Raw genomic sequence first — 19394 nt, forward strand, 5'->3', positions numbered from 1 at the left:
TTCTCATTTTTTTAAATCAGGTATATGGTTGTCTCTAAATCCCAACTGCATAGTAGTTAGTGTGCCCTATGGCAAAATGTAAATTTAAATAAATTACAAGAACTTGTCATTGAGCTATTTTGTCAAGAAACAAATGAGAAAAATAAATATATAATATTTAAAAACAAATATATAATTAATAAAGCAGGCTGAAAACAAATTTTTTTCAAGATTGGAGCAAAAGAACTTGCTAAGCTTTTCACAGAAATAGGAATGTTCTTATTATTAAATGTATGCTGTATTAACCTAATAAAATAATTTGCAATTTTAAAAAAAGATTGAAGCAAAATGTTAAATTTATTTCATATTGGTATAACCTAACAAAATAAAATAAAAATAGAATTATTTCAAAAAGTATTACCCCTCAGTGAATTTTTAGCAGAGGCTTCTTTTTTACTTCAGGTGGATAGAATTGAATTGAGAATATTAATTTTATGGTGTTAGTATTACCTACCTAGGTTAAGTCTTGTTTGAAAATATTTTAAAATCTATTTATCATCTTTTTTTCTTTATCCCTATCCCTGGTTCCAAACTTCATTTTTCACTTTTTCATTGCCCTTCACTTTTTCATTTTCTTTTCCATGTTGGAGAATTTGCTCCCCCAAGATGAGAGCTTGGATCCCACCGTACAGTCTCTCTCTTATGTATTTAATGAATTTTCTTCCAATCTACCTTTCACACATTTATTTGTCCTTGAAAATATTTAATAATATTTTTGTATATTTCTTAATTTATATACATGAAACTGTGCTATCAATTGCATTCTTTTAATTTTTTGTACAACCTTGTTTATGAGGTCTGTTCATATTGCTCTATGAAAATCCAGTTCATTTCTTCTGACCATTGTATCATATTCCATCATATGCTTCTATGTTTTCCTTATCCATTCTTTTATGAAGGACATGTAAGTTGTCTCCAACTCTTGGTTACCATAAGTGAATGCAATAAACATCCTGTGCATGTCTCCTTGTGCATCTTCGTAAGAGTTTCTCTGGGGTAAAAACTCCTGAGAGGAAAAATCAACAAACATTTCCTGTAAAGAAAAAATACAAAAGTTGTGTTTTTTTTACCAAATAAGATGAGAATGCATTTCTATCTGCTTTGGCCGTAACAGAACATGCCGCATTTTCTGTCATAAACATAAAATAGCTGAAAGTACCACAGAAATGGAAAGGCCAAAATACCATTCCTATTTATGTAGAGAAATTCAAAGGAGTACAAAGGATGAAAAGTAAATAGTCATATAATCAATTCCTATTAGGTATCAAGTTAAATACCAAGGCAAAGCTTCCTCACTAAATCATTTTGTGATTGCTGTCTCATTCTCAAACTCCTGCAACCCCTTACATGAGCAGAGGTCACTTGGTAACCCTTTTTAATGCCCTTGTCACTTATTCATTTAATCCACTTGCCCAGTCCACCATGTTTTGTGAGCTTTCAGTCCTACACATACCTATGGTGGACAAGTACTTCTCACAACTCTTCGTGGCTCTGTGTATTAACTTCCTTGGGCTGCTGTAAGTAAAACAAACAGTGTGGCTTATAATAACAAAGTTATTCTCTCACAATTCTGGTAACTGGAAGACTGAAATCAAACTGTCAGCAGGGCCATGCTTCCTCTGAAACATTCTATGGAGGATCCTTCCCTGCCTCTTCTAGCTACTGGTGGTTGCCAGCAATCTTCACACGACTTTTTCCCCTCTGTCTGTGTCTATGTGTCCTCAGCTCTTCTTGTGAGGACTCCAGTAATTATGTTTAGGATCCATCCTAATCCAATATGCCCTCTACTTAATTACATTAGCAAAGACCCTATTTCTAAATAAGGTCACATTCTGAGGCTCAAGATTGGATGTGACTTTAGAGGGGACACTATTCAACTCAGTATATTTTGCCTTCTGTTCCCCAAAACTCATGTACATCCTATGTACAAAATACATTCACCCCAACCCCAAATCTCAAAATCTTAACCCATTCCAATACTAAACTAAATCTAAAATATCATCAACTCAAAAAAAAAAAAGTTCCAAATCTCATCATCTAAATTAATATTGGTGAAACTCTGAGTATGGTCCATCATGGGGCAAAATTCCTCTCTATCCACAGACCTATAAAACTAGACAATAAACTATCTGCTTTCAAAATACAATGATCAGACAGGCATAGGATAGACATTCCTATTCCTAAACTGAAAAGAAACTGGAAGGAATTAAGGGATTATCTTTCTAAGGCAAGTTCACAAACCAGCAGTGCAAATTCCAAATTTCAAGGCTTAGGAGTAATCCTCTGGGGCCTGATGCTCTGTCCTCTCAGCCCTCTGAGGTGGAAGCTCCACTCTCTCTGGCCTCTGCATCCATGGCTCTGCCCTTAGAGTCATTCTTTCTTCACTTCATCCTGTCTCTGTCCCCTTCAGTTTGAGCCAGCTGTGTTTGCTGATATAAAATTCCCAAAAATCTTGTCACTTTTCTGTTATTATTGATATGATATGATTATGATAGCAATAAAACTAGGATGTGCAGACCTATATGAAGAAAACTACAATATTTTATTGAAATTCATTGAAGAAGACCTAAATAAATGGAGATATGCCATGTTCAAGAATGGAAGGACTCAATATCCTTAATATAGGATATATACATATATATGGCAATTAATCTATGAATTCAGTGCAAGACTTATGAAAATCCCAATGAGGTTTTCAAGGAATTTGAAATCCATATGGGATAGCCAAATCTCAGAAAAAAACAAATAAGAATAAGATGTGATACTAGCAGGTATCAAAATTTATCATAGGCCGTGCTAAGATAGTATTGAAGGATGTACTTAGATGTATTGGAGGGAGAATATAAATACATAAATCAACCAACAGAATGACATGGAGTCCAGAAACAGGCTCGTCACTTATGGAAACCAGAAGTGGTGCTGCAGTTCTCTTCTGAAAGGAGGGAATTCTTAACACGTGGTGATGAGACAATTTGTTATCTATATGGGAAAAAAAGCAAAACAAGAGAAATGGAACACCTTTCTCATACAATACTCAAAATCTATTCAGAAGAATTAAGAATTCAAGTATAGAAAGCAAAAGTGTTAACCTTTAAAAGAAAATAAAAATATCTTTACTACTTCAAGGTAAGGAGGCAGTTTCTTAAACACACATAAACACAAACTCTAGCTGAAGGTACTTACAAACTCAAGTATATTAAAACTGAGACATGTTTTCATTGGGAAAGTAAAAAAGCAACTACAATCTCAGAGAAGATATTTTCAACACATATAACTAACAAAGGATTAGTATGTAGAATATATAAAGAATGTCCACAACTCAAAGGCAAAGGCAAACAACCCAATACAAAAAATGGGAAGATACAAATAAGCATTTTACTGAAAAGGAAATACAAATAGACCATAAATAATGAAAAGATATTTAACTTTATTTGCATTTTAATATCATCTTGACCATTTTTAAATGTACAGTTAAGTATATTCACGTTGTTGTACAGCAGGTATCTTGAATTTTCCATGTTGCAAAAGTGAACCTCTATACCCATTTAACAAAAAACCTTATTTCCTCTTCTCCTCAGCCCCTGATAACCATCACTCAATTTTCTGTTTTTGTTTATCTCCATTAGACGCCTCATGTTATGAACTGAATAATACCCTCCCAAAAAATTCATGTTGAAGTCCTAACCCCCAGTACCTCTGAATGTGACTATATTTGGAGACAAGGCCTTTTCAAAGAAAACTAAGGTTAAATAAGACCATATGAGTGGGCCCTAATCCAATCTGACTTGTGTCCTTTTATAAGAGAAAATTTGGACACACAAATACCAGGGATGCATCCCAACAGAGGAAAGGCTAAGCGAGGATACAGTGAGAAGATGGCTATCTGCAAGTCAATGAGAGAGGCCTCAGGAGAAATAAAACTTGCCAACATCCTGATCTTGGACTTCTAGTCTCAAGAACTGAAAATTAATTTCTGTTGTGTAAGCCACACATTCTGTGGTATTTTATTATGGCAGCCCTAACAAACTTAATACACCTCATGTAAGTGAAATCATACAGCATTTGGGGTGGGGGGTGCTGGTTTATTTCACTTAACACAATGTCCTCAAGTTTCATCCAAGTTTCATCCAGTAACATATGACGGGATTTCCTTCTCTTTAAAGCTGAATGATATTCTGTTATACGTATATACCACATTTTGTTATTATAGTCACCTGTTTGTGGGCATTTGGGTTGCTTCCACCTCTTGGCTAGGGTGTGTAACATTGTTATGAACAAGGGTGTGCAAGTATCTCTGCAAAGGGCCTGCTTTCTACTCCTTTATCTATATGCCGAAAAGTGGGATTACTAGATCACATAATAGTTCTATTTTAAATTTTGTAGTGAATGCCACACTGATTTCCATAGCTATTGTACGCTTTACACAAGGGTTCCAATTTCTCCACATTCTCACCAGCACTTATTTTGGGTTTTTGATAGTAGTCATTCTATATCATTGAGGTTTTGATTTGCATTACTCTAGTTGATCATCTGGTACTTTTAAAAATTCAGAGTGTGGTGATTACGGGGATGGGTAGGGTGGAGGTGGAAGAGGGAATAAGGGGGATAAACAGAAATGTAAAAAATACAATAAAAAGACAACAAAATTCAGACTAAGACCTCTTTGAGATACCACATATACCCACTATATTTGAAAAATTAATCTCATAATACCAAGGGTTGATGAGGACAAAAAAAATTTTTAAAACCCTCCTACATGCTGCTGGTGGACATGTACATAATCAACAATCTCATTGAAAAACAACTTGGCGTTACCTTGTAAAGTGACATTCACATTCCTTATGACTCAGCTATTCCACTTCTAGGTAGTCCTTTCTCACAGTGTTTTTCAAACCTTAGGTCACCACTCATTTGTGAGTTCTGTAACCCATTTATTGAGAGTTGCAATTAGCATTTTTTAAACACTAGAAAGGTGAGTATTGCTTTATTTTGTGAATTTTATATATGTGCATGTGTTTACCAGTTGAAGATACCAATTGCATTTCTTATACTATGTGTCAAAAAATCTGAAGGACTCTTGTTGACCCCACAATGAATGTACCTACTGAGAATAGTTCTTGTTGGCTGAGTTCAGATTTATAAACAGGCCTCTCACACAAACCACACTACAGTGAGCAGCCCACATCCTGCACTGAACTGCCTGCCTGCACTGCATCCCTGCTCTCTTAGCCAACCTTCATGAAGCAGTTCCTGGAATTGCATTTCAACCAATAGGACTAAGACTTTCCCTGTCCAATTGGAACTGCATAGTTATAGCCCCATTAGCATCTTCACCTACCAATCAGGGCAGTTCCATTACAACCAATCAAGGCAGTGTTTTTCAGACCAAACCCTGAGGATTTGGAGTTTGTCTGAGGATGAACTAAGGGAACATGGGCAGGGATTCCTTTATACATAAGTCAGTTCCCTTCTGACTCAAAGAGTGCACTTCTACTTCACATAGAAAACTGAAGGCTGGAGCTGAAATACCGAAGACCAGCTTGAAACAGGGTAGACCCCAAGCAGGTGGAGCAGACAAAATTCTCATCCCAGGCCACCTCACAGCCATGTTATTCTACAGCCACACTCTTCATAAATGAGCACTAACACGATTGTGCTGTTCTCACAGCCATACTGTAACACAACTAAGCTGTTTGCATTAAATAAATTTTCCTTCCTCACCACACTTCAAATTGGGGATTCCTGTTGGAATTGAACTGGTGCCAACAACCACTGGTCGGCACTCACATTTTAAATTCCTGCACATGTAGACCCCGGGTGCGGGGTGGCAACCAGCAGACCCAGCAAGATGGCGATTGTGAAGCAAGGCACTGCGTGCAATCCAGGGTCCCAGTGCCAGGAAATGGAGCCTCAGGGCACTGATTGAAAATGCCTGTGGGGGTTGAGGTGCAGGGAGAGACTCCTGGCCTCATGAGAGTTCATTCAAGAGACCCACAGGGTCCTAGAATGTCTATAAGCCCACCCACATGGGAATTAGCACCAGAAAGGCCTAGATTGCTTGGGGGAAGCGGCAGAAGGGACTGAAGTCCAAAGGAGATCGGAGCAAATGCCATTGTTCCCTCTCTGACCCCGCCACCACATACAGCATCACAACCCAGCAACTGGGTTGAACCACCAGGGGAAACACCTAAGGCTCCACCCCTCACTACATAACAGGTGCCTCAAGACAAAACAAAAATGGTCCAAATGAAAGAACAGATCAAAGCTCCAGAAAAAATACAACTAAGCAATGAAGAGATAGCCAATCTATCAGATGCACAGTTCAAAGCACTGGTGATCAGGATGCTCACAGAATTGGTTGAATTTGGTCACAAATTAGATGAAACATGAAGGCTACACTAAGCGAAATGAAGGAAAATGCACAGGGAACCAATAGTGATGGGAAGAAAACTAGGACTCAAATCAATGGAGTAGACTAGAAGGAAGAAAGAAACATACAACCAGAAAAGAATAAAGAAACAAGAATACAAAAAAATGAGGAGAGGCTTGGGAACCTCCAGGACATCTTTAAATGTTCCAACATCCAAATTATAGGGGTACCAGAAGGCCAAGAGGAAGAGGAACAAGTGGAAAAGTTATTTGAACAAATAATAAAGGAGAACTTCCCCAATCTGTCAAAGGAAATAGACTTGCAGGAAGTCCAGGAAGCTCAGAGAGTCCCAAAGAACTTGGACCCATGGAGGAACACACCAAGGCACATCATCATTACATTAGCCAAGATGAAAATGAAGGAGAGAATCCTAGAAGCAGCAAGAGATAAGCAGACAGTAACCTACAAAGGAGTTCCCATCAGACTGTCAGCTGATTTCTCAAAAGAGACCCTGCAGGCAAGAAGGGGCTGGAAAGTATTCCAAGTCATGAAAGGCAAAGACCTACACATCCAAGATTGCTCTAACCAGCAAAGTTTTCATTTAGAATGGAAGGGCAGATAAAGTGCTTCTCAGATAAGGTCAAGTTAAAGGAGTTCATCATCACCAAGCCCTTATTTTATGAAATGTTAAAGGGACTTATCTAAGAAAGAGAAGATAAAAAACATGTATGGTAAAATGACAGCAAACTCACCATTATTAACAACCACACCTAAAACAAAAACAAAAGCAAACTAAGCAAACAACTAGAACAGGAACAGAACCACAGAAATGGAGATCATACAAAGGGTTAGCAACAGGAGAGTGAGAGGAGGAGCGGGGAGGGAAAGGTACAGGGAATAAGTAGCATAGATGGTAGATAGAAAATAGGGGGAGGGCAAGAGTAGTATGGGAAATGTAGAAGCTAAAGAACTTATGACACATGGACATGAACTAAAGGGGGGTGGAATGTGGGTGGGAAAGGGTGTGCAGGGTGGAGGGGAATGAAGGGGGGTAATGGGGCAACTGTAATAGCATAATCAATAAAATATATTTTAAAAAATTCTGCACGTGAATGCCAGGAGAATGTATAAAAATGTTCATAGCACTATTGTTCATAACAACAGAAAATTGGAAGCAAACCAAGTGGCCAGTAGAATTGTAAATTTGTGGTATATCCACCCAAGGCAACTCTATAAAGTAATGGAAATGAATGCATGAGTATTACATCTTCTTAAGTGATAAAAGATCACACAGACTGATATGTTTACAAAGCTCAATAACAAGTAAAACTAAGCAATATGTTGTTGAGGAACACACACATGGAAAGAAACTGTAAGAACAAATAATATTGGAATATATTTGGAAAATAGATGAAATGGGGACAAAAAAGATAGATGCAATAGTTGTATTCTAGTTGTATTCTAGTTCTTAGGTGCATCCATGGATATTCATTTTGTTAATGTGCCACATAATTTAAATTTATACTAAATATATTTCATACACATATATCTTCATAATGTATGTATTTCTAAAAAATTCTCCCCAAAGCGTACATCCTCTACCTTTTAACACAGTAATGAGTCAACATTTCCAAACAAAAACTGAATTTCCTGAAAAACAGGTTAAGAAGTTAAGGCAAGGGGGGTGGGGGTGGGAAATGCTTGTCAGCTTTGTCAAAGGTCAGCATGTACCATTTCATGTGAGCACACCTTTCTTTCCGTTTCTTGAGGCCAGGGCATGGTGTAGGGAATGATCATAAACAGACACATCACTACCTTTAACATGAGAATTTTGTGTTTTTCTTGCTTTAATGGACAATAAACAAAATTGCAATTCATTAACATTCGTCCCGTGTATTTACACCTCATCTAAGTCAGTATATTGATTTACGTATGGGCTGTTTAGTTAGCCCTCACCTAATAGTTTCACTATGGAAAGAGTAACCAGGGCCAGAACTCGCACTTATTAATTTAGAATTAGCACAAACTGTCATCGCTTTTTTAATTTCCTTTAAATGCTCTTGGGGCAGCTCACCCAAACTTCTCATCAAGTGGAGAGCAATGCATTGATTTCCGAGAAGTAGCTTACAAGCAAAACACAGCAAAATTGCAGTTGTGGGGGAAGGGAAGAATCAGTAAAGAAAACAAAAAAAGAAATCCCCTAGGAGAAAGAGATTGTGGAAACTGAAATAAAATGGAAAATTTCCACACTAAGAATTCCAAAGTAATATGCAAGATCGCGGTGGGAGGCGGGAAGGTCCAAGGGCTTTTATTGGTGTAAAAGCAGTAAGCAAATTTAGGAGAGGAAATTCACGCTTTTTGAAAAAGGGCAATAAGCAGAGATTTTCCACTTCAGCAAAACCCACCGCAAAGATGGCGATGATACGAAACCCCTTCTCCACCCGCTGCCCAAGCCTCTCGCCTCACATTTCCCACAAACCCCTCCGCGCGACCCGCTCTCCGAAACCTTCCCGGCCGGTCTCCGACCACTGCGCAAGCGCAGCCTGTCGTCACTTGCGCTCCCAGGACTCCGCGGAGCTGGCAGGAGGGGCCTTCTCAGCTTCCGCCGCCGCGTCGCTTCGGGTCTCGAACGTCGGGCTCGCGCTGCCTCCGCCGCCGTGGGGCAGTCGGGGGTCCCGAGGCCCAGCGAGGGGCGCACGGCGGCGTGGCCATGGGTCTACGCCGAGCCCGGTGACAGCAGGGAGCCTAGCGGCCCGGGCCCTGAGCGCGTCTGCTCCGGGGGGCCTCGCCCTCCTGCTCGCGGGGCCGGGGCTCCTACTGCCGTTGCTGGCGCTGCTGCTGGCAGCGGCGGCGGCCAGGATAATGTCGGGCCGCCGCTGCGCCGGTGGCGGCGCGGCCTGCGCGGGCGCAGCGGCCGAGGCGGTGGAGCCGGCCGCCCGCGAGCTGTTCGAAGCGTGCCGCAACGGGGACGTGGAGCGAGTCAAGAGGCTGGTGACGCCCGAGAAAGTGAACAGCCGTGACACAGCGGGCAGGAAATCCACCCCGCTCCACTTCGCGGCAGGTAACGCGGACGTCGCTGCTGTGACTCGCGCCAGACCCCACCTGCGCACCCGGGCTCTCAGGCTCAAAAACAAAACACAGTGCTTTTCTGCTCCTGGCCTTACCCGCTGCCCCCGCGCCCCCGCCCGGGACCTCGGACGTGGTTTTCTCGTTCTAGTCCAGTGGGGAATTGAAGGGATTGGGGTAGGAGCTGGGAGGAGCGTGCTGTGCTCTTTGGAGGGTTTTTTCTTTTTCTTTGGCTTTGTTTTGTATCAACAGTACCTGTATCAACTTCCGGTCTTGCTACCCTAAAAGGCCTCTGCACACAAGATAGAGCAAGGGACAGAGTAGACCTTGTAATCTGAAAGGCTAGTTATCTCCAAAACCGGTCGTTCTTGCAAATTCCATTGTTATTCTTATCGATCCTTTGGGTTAAGGTGTTGAAGGCCCTTTGTAAAATGCAAAGATGTAATTTAGAAAGAGGAGCTCAATTGGCTCATTGCCTTATTTGCCTTAAAGTGTTTATGTAGTCAGTCATTAGAAAGTTTCTGTCGAGACTAGGACTGGAAGTTGTCAAGATCGGGAGAACTGAGTTCTGGTTTAGGCTAGATCCAGGATGGTGGTCTCTGACACATACACAAGTTGGAGTGAAAAATAGGGTAAGAGGAAAGATGGTGCAGGTGTTTTAGCTTGGACCTAGAGTTAAATTGGGACTAACCTCGCCTCATTCTGAGACTTAGAGTGTTTGAATGACTTTTAATATTTACTAGGTTTACTTTGTAATATAAGCATATTAAATTTTATTGGCGAATTTGAAAGAACTGGAAACGAGATACTCAGCTTAGTTCTGTAAAGCATTTATACTTGTCACTTTGAGGAAAGATCGTAACACTCTCCTCCTGATTGAAAATGGAAATAGGTTCTCATACTTCTTATAATCCTGGTTTTTTGTTTCGTGTATTATATGATAGTTTAAAACAACTTTTTGTATATTGATTTTAGAGAGAGAGAGAAACATCAATTTGATGTTCCATTTTATACATTCAGTGGTTAATTCTAGTATATGACCTGACCAGGGCTCGAACTGCAAACTTGGCATATTGGCTGATCTCTAACCAACTGAGCTGTGCAACCAGGGCTAAAATAATTTTGAAAAAACAGAAGGATATGCTTTAAAGCACTCTGTTCTTTTGGAGTAGAAATGATGAGCAGAGGAGCATAAGATTCCCTTGTTCACAGACACTGCTTTACACCTTCTGCCACAGGAGATTTGTTTGCTTTAACTGTACCTGTTTTAAAGTGTAGATATTATTAGGATGTATGCTCTCTCAACTAGTTACAACTTTATTGGGTTCCCATTGGAAAGCCTTTTTAAAGAGAGAAAGTTTGAGGGAGTATGGGTGAGAGAACTAGAAACGGCCTGTGGACAGCAGAAAGGGAAGAATAAGAATACTAAAGTCAAATCTCACCTGTTTAGTCATTTTGCCTAAAATTTTGGTGTTCAGGGGCACCTTTCTCACTAATTTGGATTGCCCTGTTTGACCATGTAGTGAACATTAAAACTACTGATTTGGCCAAGTGTCATAACCAACTGATATGTAATCCAAAGGGTAGTATTACTTAGATTCTGTTCATTTGATCTGTGAGATAAAAATAACCAAGGAAGATCTTAGTTGCTGCCTTTTAGGAATTTGGTGTATTAATGAGTTCATATCTGAAAATAGTAATATTTAGAGGGCTAAGATTATGGGATTATCTGATTGATTTTGTTCCTCCACCACCATTCCACTCTCAGTTCTGTCCCAACATTTCAAAGTACATAGGTTTCATTGTGATTTGTCCAGACTGAAATGGAAAACTTATTTTAGGAACAAACCCACCCCTCACAATTTACCTATTTTATCAGGTACAGGTTATAAAATTAAGAATTTAAGGTATAAACGGAGAGTAATAAAGATTGTTAACAGTCTACATTACACAAGAGCTTTAAAGCCCTGCATTTAAAACTAGGCATATAACTTCATAAGTTATATAAAAGTCTAACCACCCTGTTGTACACCTAAAACTAGTATGTTATGTGTCAATTGTAATTTAAAACAATTTTTAATTTAAAAATTTTTGTCACAAGAAAGTTATGTAGACTTTGCAAATGCCAAATCACAAAAAAGAAACTTTTTTAAAATTAGTTCTGTAAATTCAGTCTAAATTATTAGATTAATGAGAGAGAACTTGCTTCTTCATTTCTATGTAATGCATTCAGCTGCATTTTCTCTAACTATATGGAGAGTACATTTTATATATTTTGTAGGTAGAGGGTTATCAGTCATGTTAACGTGCATCTAAACATGCCATTGGAAACTCAACATAGGTGGTGAGACTGTGTAGCTGTTTGACCAAGCAGTTTCTTGGGTTTGCACATTATAGAGTAAGCTATGGAAGAGAACTTCCCCCCCACCACGCACCAATTAAAGTTTGGAGGTTTTCCTGGGGGTGGGAGGGAGCATGCTTTTATCTTTTTGATATCCTAGGAACAGGAATGAGGGATATGTGCAGACCAAAGAAAATGAATCCTGATAGAAGAACAGTTTAGTAGAAATTGTGTCTTTTCACCTAAAATACTTAGTTACAAGAATAATCAGTAGCCATCCCCAAAGGAGGTCTGTTAATGAAAAAAGCAATCAACATAAACTGGAATTTTTCTTCTATTGGGTGTTTTTATTATTGAACTAGATTACATTTTTTCTAAATAAGCATGCTTTAAGAAGTCATTTTTATGAGAAAAATTATTTCCTCTTGAATCCAGTTTCCTTTTGTCCCCTACCTGTCACTCCCCCCCACCCCCCAACACACACATACAGGATATGAATGAATTTTTTGTGACATGTCACAAAACTTGTAGAGACAAGCTGGTGGTAAGGAGGCTGCAGCTTTAATTTTGCTAAAAGCAATAGCTTCTGAAATTCTTGACAGTGTAATCCCCTAGAAAACAGCGGATCTCAGTAAAAGGGATTGTTTCTGAAAAATAAAGAAGAGGGACAGAAACTTTGGGAGAAATTCATCTTATTGTCCACCATAGTGAAAGAAAGAAATACATAGCATTCTCTAGAATCATAGAACTGGTGTGGGGGGTGGCAAGTGAAATAGAATTCAGTAGCTTGAAAATTTTAAATATTTTGGGGTAGGTGTGCACAGAGCTATCATTCAATAGAGAAATGTATAAAATCACTTATCAGGTTTAAGGAATTTAGATAGATGGTAGAAAGAGATAGTTGGTTTACGTATATTGGAGAATGACAAGCTGAAAAGAGCTTGCATTGTAGAGTTCTAGCTAAACAAAGTAACACCTGTTTTGTATATGTAGTTTATTTGTAGTTTGCTACTCAGCCATGTACTTTGGACCAGTCAGGCTGAACCCTGATTACTGTATACAGTAGTGTGAATTGCATATAAGAAGGAATTTTCTTATTCCGGTAAGGGAAGTGGAATTAGAGCCTCTGGAATTTATTATACAAGCAACAGATGAAAACTAGAGTTACTTACTCTAAAAATGAAAGAATACTAAGGTCAAGCCCTGGCTGGCGTAGCTCAGTGGATTGAGCACGGGCTGGGAACCAAACTGTCCCAGGTTCGATTCCCAGCCAGGGCACATTCCTGGGTTGCAGGCCATAACCCCCAGCAACCACACATTGATGTTTCTCTCTCTCTCTCTCTCTCTCTCTCTCTCTCTCTCTCTCCCCCTCTCCCTTCCCTTTCTAAAAATAAATAAATAAATAAACAAACAAAATCCTACCTAGTTCCCTTATTTCTTTCTTAAAAAAAAAAAAGAAATGAAAGAATACTAAGGTCAGACAATGTTACTGTCTTCACATATGTGGAAGATAGTCCCATAGGAAAATGAGTGGGTGTGACTTATGTATGGTTTCAGCAGTCCTAACAAGGACCAGTAAATGGAAGGTTGCAAGAGTTCACACTGCCTTTAACGAGCTGTTCAGCTGTGGAATTAGCTGGAAATGTCCAAGCAGTGACTGGATTGGCATCTTTCAGAGGTATTGTAGAAAGGATTTCTGCATAGGGTAAGCACTTGGACCAGCAGATCAGAATCTGACTGGTATAAGAAAGAGGATGGGCCCCGACTGGTGTGGCTTCCCTCAAAGTGAAAGGTTGCCGGTTTGATTCCCTCTCAAGACACATGCCTGGGTTGAGGGTTCAGATCCTGGTTGGGATGTGTATGAGAGGCAACTGACTGATGTTTCTCTCTCCCATTGATGCTTCTGTCCTTCTCTTCCTCCCTTCCCCTCTCAAAATAAATATTTTAACCAAAAAAGAAAAGTGTAATGATTACCCCATTTGAAGGTTTAACAGCTCAGCTACCAAAGATACATATAGTACGTTTTTTGCTTGTCATTCATATCCTTCCCCAAAATGGTACTTCTAAAGACATCCAATAACGTTTCAATAGTATCAATAGTATTTCCTCCTTTTGTCTCTAAGGCCAACGTCATAATTATGGGAGATGCACAAAATGTACCCACATTCCTAACTTAGGACTGAACTAGAGATTATTATTTCCAAGGTTATTTTTTGGTGGGCGGGGGGTGGGGGGGAGTAGTAAGTCATACATCTGTGGAAAAACCCAGTATAAGATAAATGTTGGTATATTTAAGAATTCAGAATCTTTCATGACTTAGCCGATTTCCCAGTATTATCAGGACTTGAGCTACACTTTTTTCCTCAACTCTTGCTGGACTTAGAGGTAAGTGATTGACTTCATTAACAACTAGTTTGGAGTATTTGTTTCAGTACTTCCTCATTTAGATTGTCAGAATTTCATCACCCCAGACCATGTTTCAAAGTTTCTCCTAGTCTGATGGTGTATCTGTCCCAAGTTGAGCTAGGCCAAACCTTCTCCCTTCTATTCCTCTCTAAAATATATGGAAATACCTTTCTTAGATCTTTGCCAGCTGAAGTTATTGGAAGTTTAAAATGACATCCCTCAGAAAAATCTGACAAGAGTCCTGACTATGTAAATCAGAGCTTAAGGCTGCTTGATTCTACATCCCATCTTCCAGACTACAGGGGCCTTCTGTTTTGTGGCGATTACTGACATTTTCTGCTTCTGAACATTTTCTTCTGACAAAGCTGTACATGACACCAACCTACGTTTAGATTGTCAAGACATTATTGTCATTTCATATTGGGCCAGTTATATCATCAGTGGCCCACCCCATCTTTAGACTATAAAAAGGGGAGGTAGCAGGTCTCAGTAAAATTTCCTGAGGATTTAAGTTGGTTTCTTCATGATGACTTTCACTGCTTTATAGCTTTTTGGAAGCCACTCAGATGTAAAGATGTTTCCCATGTGGCAGCAAAATATGATACTGTTAACAATAGTCTTGGTTAGCAAGACAGGTCCTAGAACTGCTAAAACTGGTGGTACCTAGATAGTAAGGAAACTTGACGAGAAAGAAATTGAATAGACTGCTCTTCTTAGTAATCACAAATCATCAGCTTCATAGTCTCTGTGAGGGTCATTTGCTTACTATTTCAGCAAAGTATTAAACATGTACTAAGCAAAACAAATGTTTATTAAGTCCTGTATACTAGATTCTAGCCTTGGCCAGTGAACAGAAATGAACAGAACACAGTACCTGCCATTAAGTGACACAGTTTATTGATCAGCAAATTTACTTTCAAAATATGCCTGCTTTGTTTCACTGTTAGTGCTTTATAGTAAATTCAAACTCACCGTATGATTTTATCAGGATTTTCACACAGCAGTATGAAACAGCAGTGTTTGAAGATAAATTCTCTTCCATAATTATAAAATAAACCACAATATATCCTGAGCAACCATGACTACTAACTTGAGGCTTCTGATTCCTTTGTAAAGAAATCCTTAGGATATGGAGATTGGCATTGATTCTGAGGATATGCCTATTCATGTTCTACCTGGCCAGTGGGAACATGACCAGAATATATACCTGCAAAGCTATTTTTCCTTCAAGAAATGAGTGTTTAACAGAGGCTTTGAACTAATCTTGAGACCATAAGAATGGGGATTTCATCAGGGATTAGCCTTCAGAATTTAGGAAGCATCTTGAATCTAAAGGTTTCCCGAAATCTTAACAGTGGAAAATTTTTGAATTTTAAATAGCTACATACTGGCCCCCTCTAAATTTCCTTTTATGCCAAGAAATGGCTTCAAACATTCAAAATTTTAGACTCTTCTTCTGCTCTGTCGGGATAGCAACATGACCTCCCCTCATGTTATGGTCCTTCCAATGTGACTTTGAAAACATGCTGATATCTGCTGTTAATCTCTAGGCAGGTTTCAGACATCTTAATGGCTATGAATCGTGTTGATAACAAGTTATAGAAGTTAGCTGTGTCTTGGAATGTTGGTAGCTATACAGATATGATCACTTTACCCCTTCTGCCAAGCTTAAACTTCAACTTCTGGGTTTAGTCATACATGTCAGTAGTGAGTATATGTCTGTCTCGTCAATGAATTCTTAAATTGTTGAATCCCTTATTATTTCCCATCCAGAAGCATCTTAGCATGGCTTTTACTTATCGGTTCTAATTTGATATATTTTCTTTGGAGGACTTAAATATGGATAATTTGTTTTCTTTTAGGTTTTGGGCGGAAAGACGTAGTTGAATATTTGCTTCAGAATGGTGCAAATGTCCAAGCACGCGATGATGGGGGCCTTATTCCTCTTCATAATGCATGCTCTTTTGGTCATGCCGAAGTGGTCAATCTCCTTTTGCGACATGGTGCAGACCCAAATGCTCGTGATAATTGGAATTACACTCCTCTCCATGAAGCTGCAATTAAAGGAAAGATTGATGTTTGCATTGGTAAGACTGTTCTGTTCACTTTCCAGAATTTTTCTGAAATAGCTTGTAATTATTCTGTGTCTGAATTGATTTCATTTGTTAATTTGATCAATTTCTGCCAGGATGAATTTAAATACTTAAGAACAATTCAAGATTTAAGGTAACCACTATTTACTAAGTGTCATTTTGTGTATAGTACTGGGTTTAAGTTCTTCAAAGAATAGAGACAAGATTCCTGTTTTCTAGAAACATGGGTTCTCTTAAGAGATGGCACACACAAAGAACCAGATAAAGTCATGGTAGAAGTGAACAGGAATGTTAGAGGGTAATGAGCACAGTGAGTAGGCTGGAGTCTGGTTACTCCTTCTGGGAGACTTTCCAGGGAGTAGTGGGAGGAAGATTGAAAGGGTAAGGATGTCTGTATAAAGAAGTTTGCATTCCAGGTTAAGGAGCTTGATATTGTTATGTAGGTTGTATGGAATCATTGAAGACTTAAGGAGGAGAACAAGTGTGATGAGAGTATTATATTTTAGAAAGAGTGATCTGGTTGGGGGCTGGTAGAAGGGATAACATCAGGGGGATTAGCTAGGAAACTGTAGAATAATCCAGATGAGATACGATGGCAGCATAAACCAGGGTTATTGTAGGAAAATAGAAATGACAGGATAAGCAAAGAAGCATTTGAAGGGAAAATCATCTGTCATAGGGTTTGCCCAACAGATTGATCATTGACAGAAAATTATATGTGAGAAGACTGCTTATTTGAGAGGTTTTATTAACCTGGTTTTGACTTTTCTGAGCTTCACAAGTCTGGGATTTTGGACTCTGCTACCTTAGCTCTATTTCCTGATGCAAAACAGGGACAGTTGAAGTTTGTCAGGCAGATAGAAAGCCAGTTTTGCGTGCTAGAAAAAGTCCAGAGGCTCTTTGCTAGACTTGCGTTGTTCTCCCCTGCCCTCCACACACCAAATCACTATTCATGCTGAAGTTGTCGGTTTAAATTAGGTGATTTATAAAGATACAAAACAGATTACCTAGTAACCTCTGCCCAGTTTTCCTTTCCTATGCATTATATTGCTTCTGCCTTCTGCTCATAATCCTTTCCTAGTTCCTGAGTCTCAGACATACAAATAATTCGTTTTAATAGTAACAGCGTTTTCCAAATAAAGTTATAGATCTGCACTATACGTTGTGGTAGCTGAGAACTTCTAATGTGGCTAGTCGAAACTGAGAAGTATTCTAAGGGAAAAATACACTGGATTTCAAAGACTTAATACGGTAAAAAGCAATGCAAAAATCTCAATTTTGTATTGATTACAATATGAATGTAAATATTGAGATATTTTGGATATGTTGGGTTAAATAAAATGTATTAGGATGAATTTAACCTGTTTTTATTTTTTAAATGTGGCTACTAGAAAATTTTAAAATACATGTGTGTCTGCCATTAATGCCTCACATTTTTCTTCTGTTACAGGTAGGAATAGAGTAGAATAGAATGGACATTAACCTTGTCAAAGAATGGAAGCTAGGCTTCCCTTTCTGCGTGTATTTGCCTTTCTTTCCCCAGCTCCTTATTTATAGAGTATGCTATAATGTCTTTATATAACAGGTAACAATACAGAGTATAGCACAGGTCTTTTCTTTTTATGTGCTTTTGGTTATAATAAGCAGCTTTGATTTGGGGTTTGTTAACCCTGCAGAGAGCGTTTTCCTTTTCTTTTTTTTTTTTTTTTTTTTAAGAATTTGCATATTTTTTTTTAGTACCCCAGATCCCTATTCCTGGACTATCCATGGGTTTAGAAATTTCATTTTTGTTATGATAGAACAATCTTTCTAACATAGGCGGTTTTTATTTGAAATGAGAAAACAAACTTTCAAGCAGATTTGCCATTTATATTCTTATATAGTCTTATCTGTCTTTAGTCTCTTGTCTAGCAAAGGAAAATCTGACTTGGAGCTTAGCAGATATTTATTTAATGAGTATAATACATTAAATAATAAAGCATTTTATATATTCTTATCTTTATAACATTTACCATACTGTCAGGATATGAAAGATTTTTAAATACATTGAGACCACTGGACCAGAGTTTTTGAGAAAATTATTTACTAAAATCCAATTGTCATTATTACCATCTTTAAAAAGTAGTATTCCACCATGGCTGGTGCGGCTCAGTGGGTTGAGTACCAGCCTGTGAATCAAAAGGTAACTGGTTCCATTCCTAGTCAGGGTACATGCCTGGGTTATGGGCCAGGTCCCAGTTGAGGGGGCGTGGGAGAAGCAACCACACATTGATGTTTCTTTCCCTCTCTTTCTCTCTCCTTTCCCCTCTCTCTAGAAAGAATAAATAGAATCTTTTTTAAAAAATAAAATAAAAAAGTAGTATTTCTATTTTGCAGTGCTCTTACAACATGGAGCTGAGCCGACCATCCGAAATACAGATGGAAGGACAGCATTGGATTTAGCAGACCCGTCTGCCAAAGCAGTGCTGACTGGTAAGTTTGTGTATTCTCTGGGTATTACAGGAAGAATATAAAGAATGAGCTTGCTAGGTAAACAGCTTCCTGTGGTTAATGACCTTGACTAGATTTTAAAATAGTGTCAGTTCAGTTATTATATTTTTACATCTAGATAGTTGGCATTTGATTCTTGTCTAAGAAAAGTGAAGTTTTATTTTTTTTTTTTTAATTCATGTTCCTCCTTCACTATACTGTGCCGTTCTCTGCTTTTATCTTTTTAAAAAAGTCTTGGGACTCAAATGAAGCCTTGCACTAGTAGCCAATATGCAATTAATATTGTGGGCAGCAGTTTGGATGTCATTTCAGCAGATACTATCTATTTTGTTAACTTATGTTTAAATTGTATTTTAAAGGGTTTTTTGTATTCATTATAAATAAAAAGCTATAGGCATAAAGAGATTATATTTAATTCTGTTTTCACTTGTATACAGTTGTCCTTCGGTGTCCATAGGGACACCCCCTACCCCCACCACAGATACAAAAATCTGTGGATACTCAGGTTCTTTGAGATGGTATAAACCAATGCATACAGTTGACTTTCTGAATTCTTAGATACCGACCCACGGATTGAAAATACTATTTT

General features: G+C 38.6%; 1 protein-coding gene and 1 long non-coding RNA gene across 6 annotated transcripts in view; one reads left to right on the forward strand and one right to left on the reverse strand.

Annotated features, from left to right (window-relative positions):
• Positions 1-605: 605 nt before the first annotated feature.
• LOC118500858 lies at positions 606-8965 on the reverse strand. 3 transcript variants are annotated; one of them, XR_004903442.1, is made up of 3 exons: positions 8159-8965; positions 8012-8059; positions 606-1072 (listed from the first exon to the last, which is right to left on the reverse strand). It is a non-coding gene; the product is annotated as an uncharacterized LOC118500858 (long non-coding RNA). The 3 variants fall into 3 exon arrangements; XR_004903444.1 differs by lacking the exon at positions 606-1072 and adding an exon at positions 2563-3018; XR_004903443.1 differs by lacking the exon at positions 606-1072 and adding an exon at positions 2563-3018 and having other exon boundaries at positions 8012-8965.
• Positions 8966-8987: 22 nt separating this feature from the next.
• Positions 8988-19394, forward strand: part of TNKS2 (tankyrase 2) — a 52066-nt gene continuing 41659 nt past the window's right edge. Inside the window, exons 1-3 of one of the 3 annotated variants that reach the window (XM_028511285.2) lie at positions 8988-9470; positions 16085-16309; positions 18692-18787. In XM_028511285.2, coding sequence (XP_028367086.1) covers positions 9272-9470; positions 16085-16309; positions 18692-18787 — 520 coding nt within the window. In that variant the 5' untranslated portion in view covers positions 8988-9271. The remainder of the gene's footprint in view (positions 9471-16084; positions 16310-18691; positions 18788-19394) is intronic. The other 2 variants (XM_036026991.1, XM_036026990.1) reach the window with 2 other exon arrangements.

This window comes from Phyllostomus discolor, chromosome 5 (assembly GCF_004126475.2).
Source record: "Phyllostomus discolor isolate MPI-MPIP mPhyDis1 chromosome 5, mPhyDis1.pri.v3, whole genome shotgun sequence".
Taxonomy (NCBI): Eukaryota; Metazoa; Chordata; class Mammalia; order Chiroptera; family Phyllostomidae; genus Phyllostomus; species Phyllostomus discolor.